Genomic DNA, 20437 nt, shown 5'->3' on the forward strand with positions numbered 1-20437 from the left:
TCGTGCGGTGTGATGACCTAGAGGGGTGGGATCCTGGGGTGGACGAGAGGTCCCAGAGTGGGCGGATGGAGGTATACACGGAGCTGATTCGCTCTATTGTACACAGAAACTAACAAAACATTGTCAAGCAATTATATCCCAATAAAAGGAGAAATACATTACTTTATTTCCTGTGATATCTTTCATTGTCTTTTCTTTAAGTTGCCCTTCATCTCATGAAATTAATTCAGAAACCTGACCTTCCTTCTCAACCTGTGGAAGAGTAAGATTGCTAAGGCCCCACTTGTAAGAAACTGCAGGGTTTGGAGGAGCGGCGATGGCACCTCAGCCACTCTCCTTCAACCCACCCACACCCCACAGGCACAGCCACCAGTCCGCGCCCGCCCCGCCCCCGGCCTACACGCACCCAAACGCTTCCCCGGTGGCTCAGATGGCAGAGAATCCCTGGGTCAGGAAGATCCCCTGGGGAAGGGAATGGCAACCTACTCCAGGATTCTTGCCTGGAGAATCCCATGGACAGAGGACACTAGCAGGTTAGAGTCCCCGGGGTCACAAAGAGTCAGACACAACTGAGCAACTAATACTTACTGGACCTAACTGAAGACATTGTCCAAAAAGTGAAAAATGAGGTTTATTTCAGCTAATCATGCTGGATGCATGGACTCATTCTATTCTAGTTAACAGTTAATGATCACAGCCACCATTAACTCTGAGTTTCCAACACTTAAACCCCTTGATTTCTTTTTCTATCCAATGAATAAATCAATTTCTTCATTGTTGTATGTTCCCTTGTTGGCAGGTTCATAGACTCTGATTTGTAACTTAAAAAAAAAAAAAGATGTATTTGCTTTCCTTTCCTTCTTTGGTAACTGGATAAACCAAGGTTTGTCAGATTCTAGGGCTTTCCTGGTGGCTCAGCTGGTAAAGAATCTGTCTGCAATGTGAGAGACCTGGGTTCAATAGCGCGCACACACACACATACACACAGACAAACACAAACCATCATTTCTACAAGTGAGCCATTTACATGCAAAGGTGCCCAAAGACCCATGGGGTTGCCTTAGAACTCATCTAAGCACTGCTTTTTCAGCATCTCTATTTTCCAATCAATTCAAGGAGACATTTTTTAAAAATGATGCCTGTTTATATCACTAATTCCCCTTAATGGATCACAGCCTTGTCATGGCAAAGGGGCTTGCATAACTCAGTGAAGCTATGAGCCATGCCATGCGGACTGGTCAAGGTGGAGAGTTCTGACAAAATGTGATCCACCGGAGGAGGCAATGGCAAACCACCCCAATATTCTTGCCTTGAGAATCCCAGGAACAGTATGAAAAAGCAGAAAGATATGACACTGGAAGATGAGCCCCCAGGTTGAAAGGTGTTCAATATGCTACTGGGGAAGAGCAGAGGGCAATTACTAATAGCTTCATAAAGAAGGAAGCAGATGGGCCTAAGCAGAAATGATGCTTATTTGTGGATGTGTCCGGCGGTGAACGTCAAGTTCGATGCTGTAAAAAACAGTATTACACAGGAGTCTGGAACGGTAGGTCCGTGAATCAAGGGGTTCCCTGGAAGGAAACCTATAATGACCTAGTGTTAGTTGCTGAGTCGTGTCCTACTCTTTGTGACCCCATGGACTGTAGCCCACCAGGCTTCTCTGCACATGGAATTCTCCAGGCAACAATACTGGAGTGGGTGGCTATTTCCTTCTCCAGGCGATCTTCCCAACGCAGGGATCAAACTCGGGTCTCCTGCGTTGCAGGCAGATTCTTCACTGTCTGAGTCACTGGCGACGTCCATGACAAGCCCAGACAGCATATTAAAAAGCAAAGATCATTTTGCCGACAAAGGTCCATATAGTCAAGGTCATGGTTTTTCCAGTACTCATGTACGGAGGTGAGTGCTGAACCATAAAAAAGGCTGAACACCAGAGAACTGATGCTTTCAAACTGTGGTGCTGGAGAAGACTCTTGAGAGTCCTTTGGACAGCAGGAGATGAAACCAGAAAATCCTAAAGGAAATCAACCCTGAATATTTACTGGAAAGACTGATGCTGACGCTGAGGCTCCAATACTTTGGCCACCTGATGCAAAGAGCTGACTCATTAGAAAAGACTCTGATGCTGGTAAAATTGAAGGCAAAAGGAGAAGAGGGCAGCAGAGGATGAGATGGTTAGATAGCAAGTCTCAATGGACATCAACCTGAGCAAACTCCAGGAGACAGTGAAGGATAGTGGAGCCTGGCATGCTTCTGTCCATGGAATCACCAGGAGTCAGACACAACTGAACGACTCAACAACAACAACAACAACAAATATCACCAATTTCCTTTAAAAACTTGGTGTCTACTCAATGCCTTTAGTCACTGTGATATGGGTGTAAAATTCAGACCGTTCTACCAGTCTTTCCTCTTCACTCTGCACTACTCTCCATGAACCTTATGACTGGTTTCATGAGTTGGCTTGCCATTCCTGAATATGCCAGATTTTCCTGTCAATTCTTGTCCCAGGATTGCTGCATTCTACCTCTTTTCTCTGTCAGATTTAATCCCAGTCGTCTGCTTTTCATGGCTTAGTTCAATAGTCATCTTTCATCTCTTCTGGGAAGTCTCCCTGAAAAGTAAACTGAGTGGTTCGCTTCTGAATCCTTGGGATCTAACATAGCTCTTGCTAATGGAAGATATTCGTTGAGTAGTTATTGATTGAGCATGGTTCCCATCCCCAAATGAGCTTATATGTGGGAGTCTCTGTTACTTTTCAGGTTTACCCCTTTAAACATTTATTCTCCCACATGAGTTCCAGACATGCAGTTTAAAAACAGCCTGGTTTTGCAACTCTATGGTCAATTCCAAAACTCCTTAATTCATGCATAACTTGTCTTATATGGCTTAAAGGCTCACACTCCTAAGATGTTAAATGATCCCTTTCATGCTGGAACCAAATTCCCCACTGTTTGCCTGTTATTATTTTCTTCTTTTCACACATCTCAAATGCCAACTGTCTTGAGTCTCTAATCTAAGATCTGTTCCCCTTTATTCTCTAGAGGCAATTCATTTGTTCATTAAAAGGGGGATTCTTCACTAAAAGCCAACTACAGTACTAAATGCTAGGGATATAGCAGGTTTCTGACTTCTTTAAGTTTGAGTCTAGGTAAGGGATAGAAAAGCTAAAGAGACAAAGGCAATACAATGGGATAAATGTTCATTTACAAAAAGGAAGGATGGCTATGGGAGCACATGGGTGGGAAATTCAGCGAGGCTTATGGAAATAGTACGTACTTCTTGCAGGAAGCAATATGTACATTGAGAGTGGAAGACTAAGTCATGGTTAGTTAAGTAAAGAACTGGAAAAAACCACTATAGCTAAAGGCAAGAGTAACACATGAGAAGGCCATAGAACAAAGAACATATGTAATTCACATTTTGACAAAACACAAAGAGATAAGGCTTTAGAGCTAAGCTGGAATAATCATCTACACTATCTTATCCTCCATATTAAAGGAGTTTGAATACATCAAAGGAAAAATGAGAATCAATTAAAAAGTGATAAAGCACAGATCTAATTAAATGTGTGTTTTAGAAAGATCAATGTGCCTGAAGTATGCAAAATGAGTAGAATGCACAACTAAACGCTGCGAGACCAGCTAGTCAGTCACATGGGCCATTTCAATGACAGGTGAGGGTGGGTAAAACTTAGAACTTGAAGCAGAGAAGAAAAGTAACAGAAAGATATGAGAAATACTTAGGCGTCAACATGATGCCACCTGATTGATTATATATGAGGGAGGAGAAAAGGGAAGGGGAAGCTGAAGATTCTGGAATCAATGATGATGATCATGTTACAAGCATGGGCAACTATGGGAGGGTGGCAGTGGTGATGACACTAAAAAATGTAAAACTAGGTTATAGGAAAGATGATAAAATAGACTTTGGAGATTTTGAAATTGAGGTGCCTATGGGCAGTAGAGATGAAGACCTGTGAGCTACCACTCAGGATAGCAAGAAACATTTAAGAGGCATTAGCACCATAACTGAAATCATAGAAGGAGATTATTTCACTGAAGACAGAACATGGAGACCAGAGGCAGGAACAAGAAGACTCAGTTCAGTTCGGTCAGTTCAGTTGCTCAGTTGTGTCCGCCTCTTTGCGACCCCATGAACCACAGCATGCCAGGCCTCCCTGTCCATCACCAACTCCCGGAGTTTACCCAAACTCATGTCTATTGAGTCGGTGATGCCATCCAGCCATCTCATCCTCTGTCGTCCCCTTCTCCTCCTGCCCCCAATCCCTCCCAGCATCAGAGTCTTTTCCAATGAGTCAGCTCTTCGCATGAGGTGGCCAAAGTATTGGAGTTTCAGCTTCAGCATCAGTCCTTCCAAGGAACACCCAGGACTGATTTCCTTTAGGATGGACTGGTTGCATCTCCTTGCAGTCCAAGGGACTCTCAAGAGTCTTCTCCAACACCACAGTTCAAAAGCATCAATTCTTCTTCACTCAGCTTTCATTACAGTCCAAATCTCACATCCATACACGACCACTGGAAAAAACATAGCCTTGACTAGACAAACCTCTGTTGGCAAAGTAATGTCTCTGCTTTTTAATGTGCTATCTAGGTTGGTCATAACTTTCCTTCCAAGGAGTAATCGTCTTTTAATTTCATGGCCGCAATCACCATCTGCAGTGATTTTGGAGCCCCCCAGAAATAAAGTCTGACACTGCTTCCACTGTTTCCCCATCTATTTCCCATGAAGTGATGGGACCAGATGCCATGATGTTAGTTTTCTGAAAGTTGAGCTTTAAGTCGACTTTTTCACTCTCCTCTTTCACTTTCATCAAGGGACTTTTTAGTTCCTCTTCATTTTCTGCCATAAGGGTGGTGTCATCTGCATATCTGAGGTTATTGATATTTCTCCTGGCAATCTTGATTCCAGCTTGTGCTTCTTCCAGCCCAGCGTTTCTCATCATGTACTCTGCATATAAGTTCAATAAGCAGGATGACAATATACAGCCTTGACGCACTCCTTTTCCTATTTGGAACTGGCCTGTTTGTCCATGTCCAGTTCTAACTGTTGCTTCCTGACCTGCATATAAGTTTTTCAAGAGGCTAGGACAACACTGATGGGATGGGAGAAAAACAAGGAATCATCAAAGAAGGTGAGCAAAGTGCAGAAGGAAAACCAGAAGCATTTGAGACCATAGCATCTAATGGGTCAGCACAGTTTCAAGAAGGAAGTGGTATCAAATGCTGCTGAGATATCAAGAGAGATGCATGTATGCATGTTCAGTCATGTCTGACTCTTTGCAACCCTACAGACTGTAGCCCTCAGACTCCTCTGTCCATGGGATTTTCCAGGCAAGAATACTGGAGTGAGTTGCCTTTCTTCCTCCAAGAGATCTTCCTGACCCAGGGACATAACTCATGTCTCCTGCATTGCAGGTGGATTCTTTACCACTGAGCCATTGGGAAAGACCATCAAGACAGACAAGGACTGAAAACTGTTCGCTTCATTTAATTACGAGGAGGGCTTTGGTTTTAGTGGGGTTTCCTAGGTGGCTCAGTGGTAAAGAATTCGCCTGCCAATGCAAGAGACACGGAAGATGCAGGTTCAATTTCTGGGTCGGGAGACTCCCCTGGAAGAGGAAATGGCAACCCACGCCAGTATTCTTACCTGGGAAATCCCAGGGACAGAGGAGTCTGGCGGGCTACAGTCCATGGGGTCGCGAAGAGTCAGACACAATTGAGCACTGAGCACATTGGCTTCAGTGGAGCGATGAGAATGGAAGTCAGGTGAGAATGGGTTAACTTGTGAACGGAGGAAGAGGAAGTGAAGACAGTGAGGAGCAAATCTTTTTTTTTTTTTTCCTTTCTCTTTTTTTGAGTGTGGCTGTTAAGAAAAAGATAGAAAGCAGTTGTTGGCTTTCATGAGTTTTCTGGTTCAGGGACCCATCCAAGTTTCGACCACTGTAATACTTTCCCCTGAACATTCTTCCCATTTTTGTAGCTATTTAAATCAATAGATTAAAAAAAAAAAAAACCCACCAGTGCATCCAGTCTAAGGAGGATGGAGGTTAAGAAGGATTGGAGGAAGGATTGGAGGAAGGAGGAAGTCTAAGGAAGGATTGGAGGTTTCCACGTAAAGCCCTAAAGACACTATTTCAAATGTGTTCAAGCGTCTTTTTAGTAATACAACTGTTTTCTTAGAAATCTCATGAATAATTCTAGTATATTAAAAATAGATTAACTCCGAGCTGCTCTGATTTAAGTGAGTATGGAGAGCCTGGAGCCCTACACTCAGTTCCCTCACCTGGTTTTCCAAGGTGGCCCCTCGTGGGCATTTCTAAAGAATCCTACCAATCCAGAGAACTCACGTTTAGAATCACTCCCTCATTCAGAGGTTACTTGGACTGAAGGAGACTGCACGTAAGTCTCTTTGTTCTGAAGTTTTTCTCACATGCTTCTCTTGGACGGTTACTGAGAAATGTCACTGCTGTCAACGCATCTCTTGGGACAGAACTAAATACCAGATTCTGAAGTTAACAAAGACCACAGCAAAATACGAATTCAGCCAAACAGCATTTAAATGGCACCTTAGAATAAAAAATAATATCTTGATAAGCAGCTCCTTTTCTTCCCATATTCCTCTGCTCTGTTCTGTCTCTCCCGGTTGTGACTCTGTAGAAACTTGCAAAGCCAGGGCAGAAGTGAGAGAATGCAGAAGCCCAGGGACACTGCCTCCCAGCTTCTCCAAGGATGCCCAAATGTGTCAGCAGAAGAAATCTGAATGGTGTCCCTGCTCTGACAAAAGTATAAGCTATGTGAAGTCTTATAGAAATGACAGCCACATAAATAATACAAAATAACAGATATTTGTGTGGCACAGAATGTATGAAAGAGCTTCTCAAAGTGGATGGGGTATTCAGGATCGCTTTCTGTGTGTAACTGCTGGATGGCAGCAGAGAAAAATCAATCTACTGATCAATCTACTGGGTGAATGAGTGCAGCCCTGAATACACAGACAGGGAGTAAAAAACCACCTTGTACTGGAATAATAGCATACATGATGTCCTTAAATAGCTTATACTCTTCCCAACAAACACGGAAAAGCCCAGAAAGAAAACGAGGAAAAATACATCACATGACCCTTTAGCAACTCTTCAGTTGAAGATAGGGCTTCCCAGGGGCGCTAGTGCTAAAGAACCCACCTGCCAAAGCAGGTAGACATAAGAGACGTGGGTTCCATTCCTGGGTTGGGAAGATCCCCTGGAGGAGGGCATGGCAAGCCACTTCGGTATTCTTGCCTGGAGAATCCCAAGGACAGAAGAGCCTGCTGGGCTACGGTCCATGGGGTCACATGGGGTCAGACACGCCTGAAGCAACTTAGTATGCAGTTGAAAATGTTGCTATCTTCATCTTACAGAGGAGAAAACTGAGGTACAAAGAAATTGATTGGCATGTCCCATGTCACAGAGCTGTAAAAAGAGAAGCTAGGGTTTTTCCCACATAATTTTCAAAATGGTTTCATTATGACAGTAGGTTTCAAAACCAACTTTCTTCAAAGATGTGACCCAGTATTTATCTTGACAGGAACACAGGGCTGCCTTTCCTTACACTTAATCTTCACAGTAAGCTCTATAACTAGTACTTTTCAGGGCTCCCTTGTATTTGTTGATCAAAATTTGGGTCACCTTAAGAGTTCCCTTTTTTATCATGGAATTTCTTCTAGCGAGCAGAAAGACTAAGGGGACAGCCCCAAGGAGCTAATCAGAAGAGCGCCCTTAGGGACGGCACTGTGGTCCAGCGGTTACGACGCTGCCTTCCGGGGCTAAGGGTGCAGGTTTGATTCCAGGTTTGGGAGCTAAGACTCCACATGCCTCCCAGCCAAAAAAACCCAAAGCATAAGACAAAAACAGTATTTTAAGAAATTCAATAAAGACTTAAAAAACGGTCCACATCCCCCTAAAAAAGTATTGAAAAGAAAAAACAAAGACTGCTGTCAACACATCCAACTTAAAGTGCAAAATTCCAAAGTCATTGCCTGTTTCTACCGTTAGAACATTTAAAAATCCTTGGCTTTTCAGCTTTTGTCCCATTTGGAAATGCAAAGGTCCTTCAGTGAATTCAGCTAATTCATCTTCTGTTTAGATATCAGTAATCTGTAACCTTTTCTTGGGAACCATAGCAGAATTATCCACGACCGAGAACAATGCCTCCCTTCCTTGCAGAGGTAATAGATGGGAGGTTTGGAAGGGAGCTGCCCTATTACTAACTGAGAAACAAAACACAGCTGAGACTCACACGTGAGCCACCCATTAAGACACCTGGCCTTGTTACCATGGCAAACTTAGGGTGACCTCCCGACTTTTCCACATATTTCCCCTCAGCTGCTTTTTGATTACTCCTCTGAAAAAGCCTTCTCAATAACCATTTTATCCGGATTTTGTTAGGGTGAAAATGTTGGCAGTTAGCTTCTCATGTACTAAATGTCTCAGGAATGCTTCTGGTCCTCAGTGATCTCTTGAGGGAAGATTTATGTTATTACCTCAGCGGCTCTAACTGCTGTCCAAGGTTCTGATACACACTTGCCGGAAAGTTAGGAATGTCAAAGAAAACACCTCAGGAAATTCTGCCCTGATGACCAGTCAGCTGAGATTAACTGTTTTCATCTAAGTTTCTTCTCTTGCAGTATATTTCTATTTTGTATTTTACTTGAGTTGTGATTGAGACAAGCTGTCCTAACAAGGAGGACCTCTTTCTTCAAGTGACTCTCAGCAGCAGTGATTTGGTAACATCTGGAAACATTTTTAGTTGCCAAAAATGGAGATGGGAGGGACCTGCAGGAGTCCTACTGGGATACTGCTAAAGGTTCCAAAAGGCACAAGACAGAGCCCCACAACAAGGTGTTATGCCGGCAAAAATGCTAATTTTGCTAAGGTTGAGAAACTTCGCTTTAAATAAATCTTCAGAAAATGGGACATTACTATTCTTTTTCTACTACGGTAAGGAAGCTGGGTTCTAATGTCAGACCAAAAAAAAAAAAAAAAAAAAAAAAACTTCTAAAGAAAGGAGAATTGTAGTTAAAAGTTGAAGCTTTGAGCCAGACAGACATGGATTCCACTCCCAGATCTGCTACCTAGCTGTGTGATCTTAAATAAGTTATGCAACCTCGCTACGAGGCAGTCTTCTCAGGTGTAAAATTAGCAGTGGTACCACTTCATTGGATTACTATGAAGAACCTGTAAACGCACACAGAATGCTTTGGCACAGGTGCTACTAAACACAAGCATGTGTTAGCTATTTAAAATGATGACTGTTACTCTCCAGTGAGACTTTTATCAACTCTCACTTCAATACACTCAGACCAGACAGAACTAACTCTTGGCATAAAAGCAACCCAGAAGCATAAACTTAAGGACACCCTTCAGTCTATTTTCTAGTATTAACTATTGCTTAGCTCACTATTGCTGCCATAAGCTCCTTCTTTTGCAAAAAAAAAAAAAAAAAAAAAAGAATATGAGGATGAAAGTGGCATGATCAACATGACTAGTTGCAAATATTTATTTACTCATTCATTCATCACGTCTGACTAGGCTTGTGGCAGAAGGAAAATCTGGATGAGTAGACTGGAGATGAAGGTGAGACAAAGATAGCTAAGACCTTATCAAATAAAAGACTCATGGGACTGATTTAGAATGGAAGAACTAAGGCACGGACATAGAGGAGCTTGACATAAAGCAGAAAATGATAAAGTGCCGGGGAGACGAGCCCAAAGTGCAGAGAGCTTTACAGCAGTTCCAAGGAGAAGAGACCACCTCCAGGTGGAGAAAATTTTGGCTATCAATTTCTTGAGTAGCAAACACCCTTTATTTTCTATCAATCCTTCTCTTTCTCCAAGCTTAAAGGAATTTTTAAAATTCTAAACCAAGTGATTAATTAAAATGATTTCTGGTATCCTCCCTCTTTCTTTCAGCTTTGGTGGTCATTAATCATCACCATTCCTTGCTTTTAATAGCATTAACTTTGTGTGTTACTATATTATTTTGGTTGTCTCTTAGAAACTCAATTGTGTCAGCATACAACAATGCTGACAATAGGTTCAGAAATGTAAATTAACCCTGATTCACCCCATCTCTGAAAGAGAGCTTCCGAGTCTTTCAGAAGAATGCTTCCCATCATTGAATGTGAAGTCTGTCTGGATTTTTTCACAGTGTTTTCAACAGGAGGCCAGATTATTTGGTCCAAGAGAAACATGTATTTGAGTAATAGTGGACCATTTTCCTACTTAAATAGGCTTTAAGAGCCTCAGACCAAAGGGCAAAAACATCCATCAGGGAATACCACAAGGGTCTTGAATTCAGTAACATAATTTATGTTGAAAAATATCACACATTTTAAGCCCCCTTTCAAAATAAAGTGGCAAGTCTCTTGTTCAAGATGGTGATTTGGCCATTCTCAATTCCCTCAAAATTCTTATGAAAACTTGGAGAAAGAAGAAAAGACACAGTTTTGATTGATCCCCAGTCAGGGAACTAGATTCCAGGTGATACAGCTAAGAGTTTGCATGCCGCAACTAAAGATCTTATGCTGCAACTAAGACCCAGTAAAGCCAAGTAAGTAAATAAAATAGTAAAAAACAAAAGAAAAAGGACTTCCCTGGTGGTCCAGTGGATAACAGTCCATGCTCCCAATGCCGGAGGCCCAGGTTTGATTCCTGATCAGGGAACTAGATCATGCATACTTCAACTAAGACCTACTGCAGCCAAATAAATACATAAAATATTCTTTTAAAAGACATAACATAGGCTTCCCAGGTGGAGCTAGTGGTAAAGAACCCGCCTGCCAATGCACAGATACCAAATCAATGACTGTGACAGTACATATTTTCCCAACACTTGGAAGGTCTATGGTGACATAAAGAGACTTACCATTGATGATAAAGGCTGATACACACATGAATGAGAACGAATATTCTTTCTTGAAGAACTTTAAGGCAGCACTTTGTTCCTCCTGCGTTGTTTGAATAAGAGCCCCAAGATCTGCGACAAGAGAAAACTTTCAGGCTACCTCATACAGGATGTTTGTTTTAAAACAGAAAGGTAGGAAGTAGAAGGGGCCACTGGTAGAACACTGAGTTTGAGGAGTTACAATTCCAACAATGAATTGTGGGGTGGACAGATAGGAGGAGCCTTGCTGAAGGCGGGGGACAACACCTACTCATGTAGCCCCAGTCTCCTCACGTATTTCATCTCTTCTGCACGGTAAAGTAGACTGAAGCCAGAGGACGGTGGCTCTGATCAGTCCTGCTGTGCCTGTGGAGAGGATATATTGGAGTCATAAGATACAGGCTAGCTTGGTGGTGGTGGTGTTTAGTCACAAAGTTGTGTCCAGCTCTGCGAGCCCATGGACTGTGGCCCACCAGGGTCCTCTGTCCATGGAATTCTCCAGGCAAGAACACTGGAGTGGGTTGCCATTTCCTTCTCCAGGGGATCCTCCCGACCCAGGGATCAAGCCCAGTTTTCCTGCATTGCAGGTGAACTCTGTACTGTTGAGCCTCCGGAGAAGCCCATATAAGCTAGTAGCTGGGCATTTTAATTTGTCTTCCCCTGAAAAGGGAGTTCCAGTCATATTCAAGAGTACATGTGCTAGATGTTGTATTTAATATGTCCATTCATTATATGCATGCTATAAAATGAATTGCAGACTTTTGGATCAGTTGAGAAAAGCTGACTTCTTCCCTTCACACACAAAGGACCTTTCTCCCAAGTGGATTCCTCATAACCAGGGAAATGGGCCAGGAAACCACATCTAAGATTAAAAATCAGCAACAGTGACTCGACCTCACTGTCAAATCTCAGTCCAGACCTGGAAAGCCCTGGTGTGACGTCTAGGGCTCCGTGGACACAAAGCCTTTCCTCCAGTATGACTGTGACAGCAACAAGGTCAGACCTTTGGGTTTCCTGGAGGTAAACGACACCAAAGCGTGGGCTGAATTGAGCCAAATGCTGGGAGAAGCAGGAAGAGAGCTCAGGATGGTCCTGCTTGTCATCAAACTGGACAAAAAGGAGATGAGGGGTCCTCCCACCCTGAAGGTCAGGCTGTGTTGTCAGCGTGAAGCCGAGCAATGCTCTGGTGCATCCTTGCACTTCAGCCTCATTGGACGGACAGCCCTCCTTGACACCATGAGCATAACCTGGACAGTCATCGATCCTGGAGCCACAGGGATCAAGGAGGAGTGGGGGCACAACCAGAAACTGGCAGAGTATTTCAGGAAGATCTCAACGGGAGGCTGCAGTTATTGGCTTAGGGAATTCCTAGAACACTGGGAGAACATGCTGCTCCCAGAGCCCACAGAGCCAATAATAATGGCCCCAGATATTGGCCAGTCTGCATCCATCCGATTGGTTACTTGGATCGTCCTATTGATCATCACCCAGTTAGTTCTAACTGCGTCATTGTCATGAATCTTATGAAGAAATCAGGGACCACAGCAGCTATTGCATCATCTGGATGTTTCTCCCTGGACTATGAGAAGGTACAACGTTAAACCAACTCTGGGTGGCAAAAACTGACCCTTGATGACAGTCTGGCTGTTGATCTATTATACTACCTTCTACTTAGAGTGGGATTTAATAAGAAGCTAAAGAAGCTCATGCTTAAGAATTCCTTCACTTTCCCCGACTGTTAATGGACACTTAAGATGTATTGACTTGGTCATTTTGAGGATTTGTGAAAGTCAAATATTTGCTCACAATCAGTTAAGATTTCCAGTTCTATTCTTTCCATCAGACCTCCCTTCATGTAGGGTGGAATTGGGGGGGTGGGGGTTGGCATTTTAAAAATTCTGTTAAAAAGATAATGCATTAGGGATATACTTATGTGATTTAATGAGACATAATTTATGTGTTCACAATCACTTGCATGTATAGTTAAGTTACCACATGCTTTTATGGGCTGAATGTGTTCTTAATTCATGTAATAAAATCCTCACCTCCAAGAAGAAAACGAAAACAAAAAAGCAAAAAAAAAGTGGCCTTTCTTCTGATAAAGGCAGTTCTCCTTTATCACTGCTTTAGGTCTCCTCCACTTCTGTATCTCCTTGTTTCTTGTTCACTGGGACGTTTCTCAGCCCAGCCGGGAGAATACTACCCATTCTTTCCTTCCTTCCTTAATTGGGCTATTTTTCTCTCTAGCCGAGAAGGTGGCCACCAATAGTGAACTTAGCATTTCCTCCGTTGTAAGACAGGAACAGTAGTAGGGCTGTGTTTACAATAATTGGACTGGTCAGAGGACAATTTTGAGCACTGCCTGTGATGATGCAGGCAAAGTACTTACTTCAGTGCCCCCCATACACAAACACCTCATAACCAGAAAATCTAGAAAATTCTATGACCCAAACAGTCTAATTTGGGACCAGGTCACACACATGGCCCCACCAAAAGAGGCCTGGCTTGCATCTAGTGAGAAAGGAAGCAGTCCAGGTGCAAGGACAATGTGGCAGTAGGTGGGAGGTCACTGCCTGGACCACTGCTTACAGGTGTTACGTTCCACTTGACCATGTCCCTCTTGTTCAGCTATCAACCATCCTGTTCTTGCAATAGAGGAAACTGAGCTCACTACTCTCATTCCGAAATGAAAGCAGAAGGGACTTCCCTGGGGGTCCAGTGGCTAAGACTCCATGCTCCACTGGGGGCCTGGCTTCAGCCCCTGATGCAGGAACTAGATCATACATGCCACAGCTGAGACCTGACACAGACAAATAAATAAAAAAGAAAAAAGGAAACCACAGTAGAAACTATAGCCACATGAGCCACAAGAATATTAGTTACCCGATCACTGGGAATTTGGAATTGATTCTGTAGCAATCTGAGAATTGGTGAACCAGCTGAACAGGGTCTTCCTTGACCCTGAAATGACCTTCTAATTGAGAGAATTTCTCTATCTGCTGCTGTGGAAGATGTTGCTTTGGTACGTAAATGTATAATCTCTATCTTATCATATTACCAGAGAGCTGTATCAGGGCAATATTACCTGCTCTAAACCTCAGTAGTTTAACACATAGAAGGTCATTTCTCTTTCATTTTGGGTTCAAAACAGGTGTTCTTAGTTGATGGGTAACTCCCTTCCCAGTTGCTGTTGAGAAACCCAGGCTCCTTCCATTTTGAGCAAGTGGCTTCCGTGCATGTCTACATCAATCCAGAGGATGGGGAAAGAGCAGAGAGTCTTTGACAGACCAGGCGTCAGACAGCAGACACTACTTCTGCTCAAACTTCCTTTGATAGAACTTAGCCACATGACCACACCTAACAAGGTCCCACATGCTGCAAAGCAATGAAGCCCCTGCAAGTCCCCACATGACTAGAGATAAGCCCCTGCTCGCCAGAACTAGAGATAATCTCAGCACAGCAATGAAGAACCAGCTCAGGGAAAAAAAGAAGTAAATAAATAAAATTATCTTTTAAAAGTCCACATTATTCACTAGAGAGTCAAACATGGAATGCCAGAGGGAGTTGTGCCAATGTCCATCTTGCTCCCAATGGCTCCAAAAATGAGAGAGAACAAAATAAGGTCAAAGGATTGTAGAGCATTGAGAAATCCAAACACCCCACTGATCTTTCAGGGTAGAAATCTAAGAAAGCCTCACAGGGCTTTCTCTTTCCTCTCACACTTCATCTCCTACTTCTTCCTGTGCTACCCACTCCTTTCTGGCCACTCTGGCTGCCTTGCTCCTTTTCCAACAATGCAACATTTTTATTTTTCTGTCTGAAAGACTGACTTTATTTTGCATGCTAAGGCACTTCAGTTGTGTCTGATGCTCTTTGCGACTCTATGGACTGCAGCCACCAGGCTCTTCTGTCCATGGGATTCTCCAGGCAAGAAGACTGGAGTGGGTTGCAATGCCCTCCTCCAGGGGATCTTCCCAACCCAGGAATCGTACCCAAATCTCTTACATCTCCTGCATTAGCAGGTGGCTTCTTTACCACGAGCATCGCCTGGGAAGCCCATCATAACATACACTCCTCCCTTTTCTGCCAGAGTTATGTCTAAAGCCAATCAATTTCCCCATGCCAGTTTGCTGGTAGTATCTAACTGTTCTGCTACTCCCTTTAGAGCGTCTCTGGAATAGTTAACAAACCTCTGTGGGTTATAGTAGATATAGTTTATCCAATCTACATTTTTGTTAATGGTAGACCACCTGAATGATACCAACTCACAACCTGCTGCTATTTGGTTTCTAGCCTTGAATTCATTAGGAATTCTTCTAGGGATCCTAATAGAATTTATATATATATAGGTATATATATGGATCAGGCTTTATTTTAGTCTTTGTTTAAAATCCACCATCTCACAGCATTTGTTCCTAGTCACTTTTATACATAATATTAACCTTTATGACACTCCATTCTTTAACGTGCTTTATTTATCATGACCTGAAAATATTATTAATTTATATTATATATATATATATATATATGACATAAATAATACAAATAAACCCACCAAAATGCCAACTGTATGAGGGCAGGCATCTTGCCTGGTGTCATCAGGGGCTTAGTCTAGTCATAGTCCCTGCAGCATGTTTATTACTAATACCAGTTTCTTCTTTCTCATTCATATGTGCATGCACCATGGTTAAATTAATATTCCTAAAGACAAGTTGCAATCACATGACCTACTTTGTTCAATACGTTAAGCTGTAGCTGACTGCATACAGAATGAAGTCCAAATTCCTCACAATGGGGAACTGATGGAGTCCTAGCCTAGCTTTTATATTATGTCTCACCATTCCTCTACTATTCATTTCAAGCAAACTGGACTTTGCAATGTGTTCAAAAGATATGCGTATTCAATATCCGCATTTCCATGTTTTCAAAATTTTATCCAGCTTGTCTCAAATCATTCCCTCTTCATGACAAAATTTCCAATTCTCTCTGGTTGAATATGACTCTGCATCCTTAAAGAACTTAACATGCAAGTCTTTTTTCCCCCACTGAGCAACTTGCGGGATCCAAGTTCCTTGACCAGGGATCAAACCCACACCCACTGCAGTTGAAGCACAAGAGTCCTAACTACTGGACCACCAGGGAAGTCCTCTGGGGGTGACTCTTTTATTGCACCTACCTTGTCTTTTTTCTCCTTCGTTCCACGGCAAGGCTGAGACCGTGTCTGACTCATCTCCATGTTGCCCCAGCAGAGTGCCTGACATCTGACTGACATTCATTTACGGAGCACCTGTTGATTGCAGACAGACTTGGTGAGTGCTGGATCACAAATAAACTAACTATCTGGAAGAGAAACTATTATTAACTCCACTGTACAGAAAGGGCTAGGTAACATGTCCAAGGTCACAGTGATAGAGCTAGAATTCCAACTCAATTCTTTTTCCAGGTTATCTGTATAGCAACAGCGTACACAGGCATGTGATCTGAAAGATTGCAGTGAACCTTACTCATAATAAAGCCACAGAATCTGGAGGATACAACATCTGGTTATTTTGGCTGAGAATTTTTGGATTTCTATTATTCTTTCCTCGTGACTGGTTCCAAGTGTTTATTTCTGAGTCTGACACATCTCTGGGCTGTTTTATCCTTTTGATGGAAATGATGTACTATACAGATTTACAAGAGTGTTCTGAAAAATATGAATTCTATATTGCTGCTCAATTGCGTCACCTGGTATTTTAAGCCAGTCAACACTATGTATTCAAAACAATCAAGGGACCAGGGAACAATTAGTTAGGAGCCTTGACAGCCAGAGAGTAAATTACATTTATGAGCATACTCTGGAGCCATCACAGAAAGCTCTTTAATGAGAACATGGGCTATTTGTTCTCATTCATTAAACCATATCTATATGGACGCGGTTGTTGGTTTGAACAACCCCCAGCTTTTGTTTTTAAGGTCAGAGTGGAGATTCCACACACTGTCATCTGGACCACTTGCAAGAGTCGCTGAAATGTATCAATGTTTCATGGATGTGGAATCCACACTTGAGTTTTGAAAGCACATTAGTTAGTGGTAAATAACCCACCTGCCAATGCAGCTAGATGTAAGAGACATGGGGTTTCAATCCCTGGATTGGGAAGATCCCCTGGAGAAGGGCATGGCAACCCACTCCAGTATTCTTGCCTGGAGAATCCCACGGACAGAGGAGCCTGGCAGGTTACAGTCTACGAGGACACAAAAGAGTTGGACACAACTGAAGCGACTCAGCATGTAACACTTTTTTATTAGATATTTGGCCACATGGTACAATTGAAAGTATATAAAACTTGAATTTAAGAGTCTAGATCTTCTTCTCATTTTACTTTGTTAGTGTAAAAAATAGAGGATAGTAGATTAGATAAAGTTTGCCCCACTTAAAAATTCCAATTGCGTGCTGCCCACATATTGATGTAAAGATGCAAAATGTTATGGCTTTGATAAGACAGTATAGTTTAGAGATGATCCTTTTATATGGTTTCTGAGGCTTCAAGAGGAGATATTAAAATAAAATATGTGAAACAATCTCTGGTTTTATATTTAGGAGAGAAAGTGAATTTGATGTTATTGGTCAAAACCTAGCTCCAGAGTTCATTTAAGAGGGTGAATTAAGGTCAACTGGGCTTTCTTGGTGGCTCAGATGGTAAGGAATCCGTCTGCAATGCAGTAGACCTGGGTTCAATCTTTGGGTCGGGAAGATCCCCTGGAGAAGGGAAGGGCAACCCACTTCAGTATTCTTGACTATAAAATTCCATGAACAGAGAAGCCTGGCAGACTACAGCCCATGGGGTTGCAAAGAGTTGGACATGACTGAGAGACTAATACTTAAGGTCAATCCATGTAATTCTGTTCTTTATATTATGCTCTAATACTGGCAACAAATATGTATAGCACCTCTGGATATGGAGAAATAAAGAGTAGTGTGTTTCCTCAATTACTATAAAGTATTCAGACTACAGAGTATATCATTAGAATATGTTCAATTAGAAGTAAATGAAAATCCAACTTAAACTGTTGTAAAAACAGAGGAATTCATTTAAAATGTTGTATACCTTCTTCCTGAACAATTTTTAAGAAATATGTATGGGTACCTACATATACATATATATATATATATATATGCATGTGTATGCATGCATACTTATATACATACAAATATATGATTTAGATATGTTGTATGATTTAATAGATATGTAGAATAACATAAAAATGGATTTTAACCTTTTTAATCACTTAATGTATTTTGGAGTAGAACTCATTAGGGTATATGAAACTATCTCAATCATTTTAACCATAATACAGTAGTCTATTTTTAACCAGTCCTTATACATATGAGCATTTAAATTCTTTCCACAAACTTGCTAAAGGACAACCTGCCTAGTGACTTATTATTTGCCCCCCAACACAAAGAGTCTTCCCAGTCCAGGCCACTTGGTCAGCATACCTCTCACTTGTTCCACCTGGCCAGGATTTTGCATGAACAAGTCTTCATATCTTTGCCAGAAATACCCAGAACTGCAACTGTTGGGTCTTAGGATAGTTGCATGTTTGGTATTTTAAGATACTGCTAAACTATTTTCCAAAATGACTATATTATTTTACACTTCCACTAGTAGTGTGTAAGTGATTTAGTCTCTATGCATTTGTATTAGCACTTTGTATTCCCCGTATATATGATTTTTTAGCTATTCTTGCAAATGTGTAGGGATATTTCATTGGGGTTTTAATTTGTTTAACTTGCACTTACATTTAATATTATTTTAATTTACATTTATTTACAAGGTTCATGATGAACATCTTTTCATGTGCTTATTTGTCATCTGTATATCCTTTTAGGTGAAATGTCCCTTCATATCTTTTGCCCATTTTCTGAATGGATTGGTTGTTCTGGATACTTGTTCTTTGTCAGCTCCACGGTTGGCAAATATTTTATCCTTGTCTATTTTTTTTCCATTTTCTTTTCTGTTTTTTTTTCTTGTCCATATCTACAAACAAGTGTTACTGGGGCTTTGATACAAATCATATTGAACTGATAGATCCATTTGGGTGAATTTCCTTTGTTGAATCTTCCTAACCATGCAAATGACATGTCTCTCTACATTTTAAAAATTCTTTGGTTTCATTTATCAGAATTTTATAACGTCCAGTATACAGATTCTATACCTATTTTACTCAGTATATATCTAAGTGATTTGAACTTTTTTTTGTCATGATTGTCAGTTCAGTTCAGTTCAGTCGCAGTTATGTCCAACTCTTTGCAACCCCATGGACTGCAGCACACCAGGCTTCCCTGTCCATCACCAACTACTACAGCCTACTCAAACTCAAGTCCATTGGATTGGTGATGCCGTCCAATCATCTTATCCTCTGTCATCCCCTTCTCCTACCTTCAATCTTTCCCAGCATCAGGGCCTTTTCCAATTAGTCAGTTCTTCACATCAGGTAGCCAAAATATTGGAGTTTCAGCTTCAGCATCAGTCCTTCCAATGAACATTCAGGACTGATTTCCCTTAGGATGGACTGGTTGGATCTCCTTGTTGTCCAAGGGACTCTCAAGAGTCTTCTCTGACACAAGGCATCAATTCTTCGGTGCTCAGCTTTCTTTACAGTCCAACTCTCAGATCCATACATGACCACTGGAAAAACCACAGCCTTGACTAGATGGATCTTTATTGGCAAAGTAATGTCTCTGCTTTTTAATATGCTGTCTAGGTTGGTCATAATTTTTCTTCCAAGGAGCAAGTGTCTTTCAATTTCATGGCTACAGTCACCATCTGTAGTGATTTTGGAGCCCCCAAAATTAAAGTCTCTCACTGTTTCCATTGTTTCCCCTTCTATTTGCCATGAAGTGATAGAACCAGATGCCATGGTCTTAGTTTTCTGAAAGTTGAGTTTTAAAGCAACTTTTTCACTCTCCTCTTTCACTTTCATCAAGAGGCTCTTTAGTTTTCTGCCATAAGGGTGATGTTGTCTGCCTATCTGAGATTATTGATATTCCTCCCAGAAATCTTGATTCCAGTCTGTGCTTCATCTAGCCCGCATTTTGCATGATGTACTCTGCATATAAGTTAAATAAGCAGGATGACAATATACAGCCTTTATGTACTCCTTTCCCGATTTGGAACCAGTCTGTTGTTCCATGTCCATTTCTAACTGTTGCTTCCTGTCATGATTATAAACAGTGTTAATGATTTTAATTTAGGTTTCCTTGTGTAAATTGTCAGTACATAGATATGATTATTGTTTGTTGATCTAGAATGCTGTGACATGGCTGATTCTATTACTTCTAGAAGCATTCTGTTTTCTACATATATGATAATGTCATTTGGCAATGGGAGCAGTTTGATTTTTTTTTTTTTTCCTTTCAATCAGCATGCTGCTGCTGCTAAGCCACTTCAGTTGTGTCCGACTCTGTGCGACCCCATAGACAGAAGCCCACCAGGCTCCCCCGTCCCTGGG

The 20437-nt window shown here is 41.8% G+C and overlaps 1 protein-coding gene across 1 annotated transcript; it reads left to right on the top strand.

Annotated features, from left to right (window-relative positions):
• Positions 1-316: 316 nt before the first annotated feature.
• Positions 317-12460, top strand: LOC139032556 (retinoic acid early transcript 1E-like). Its single transcript, XM_070459719.1, has 3 exons — positions 317-448; positions 7726-7836; positions 11888-12460. Exons 1-3 carry the CDS (start codon positions 317-319, stop codon positions 12458-12460), a joined length of 816 nt encoding a protein of 271 aa, XP_070315820.1.
• Positions 12461-20437: the final 7977 nt, after the last annotated feature.

Source organism: Odocoileus virginianus, chromosome 32 (genome assembly GCF_023699985.2).
Source record: "Odocoileus virginianus isolate 20LAN1187 ecotype Illinois chromosome 32, Ovbor_1.2, whole genome shotgun sequence".
NCBI lineage: Eukaryota > Metazoa > Chordata > Mammalia > Artiodactyla > Cervidae > Odocoileus > Odocoileus virginianus.

Bases quoted from the DNA above. Each gene is read 5' to 3' on its own strand.
- LOC139032556 (XM_070459719.1), top strand. From the start codon at position 317: ATGGCACCTCAGCCACTCTCCTTCAACCCACCCACACCCCACAGGCAC. The intron at 449-7,725 runs GTCAGGAAGATC...AATTTCTTCTAG, and splicing joins AGATGGCAGAGAATCCCTGG to CGAGCAGAAAGACTAAGGGG. The intron at 7,837-11,887 runs GTTTGATTCCAG...TGTGACGTCTAG, and splicing joins TTCCGGGGCTAAGGGTGCAG to GGCTCCGTGGACACAAAGCC.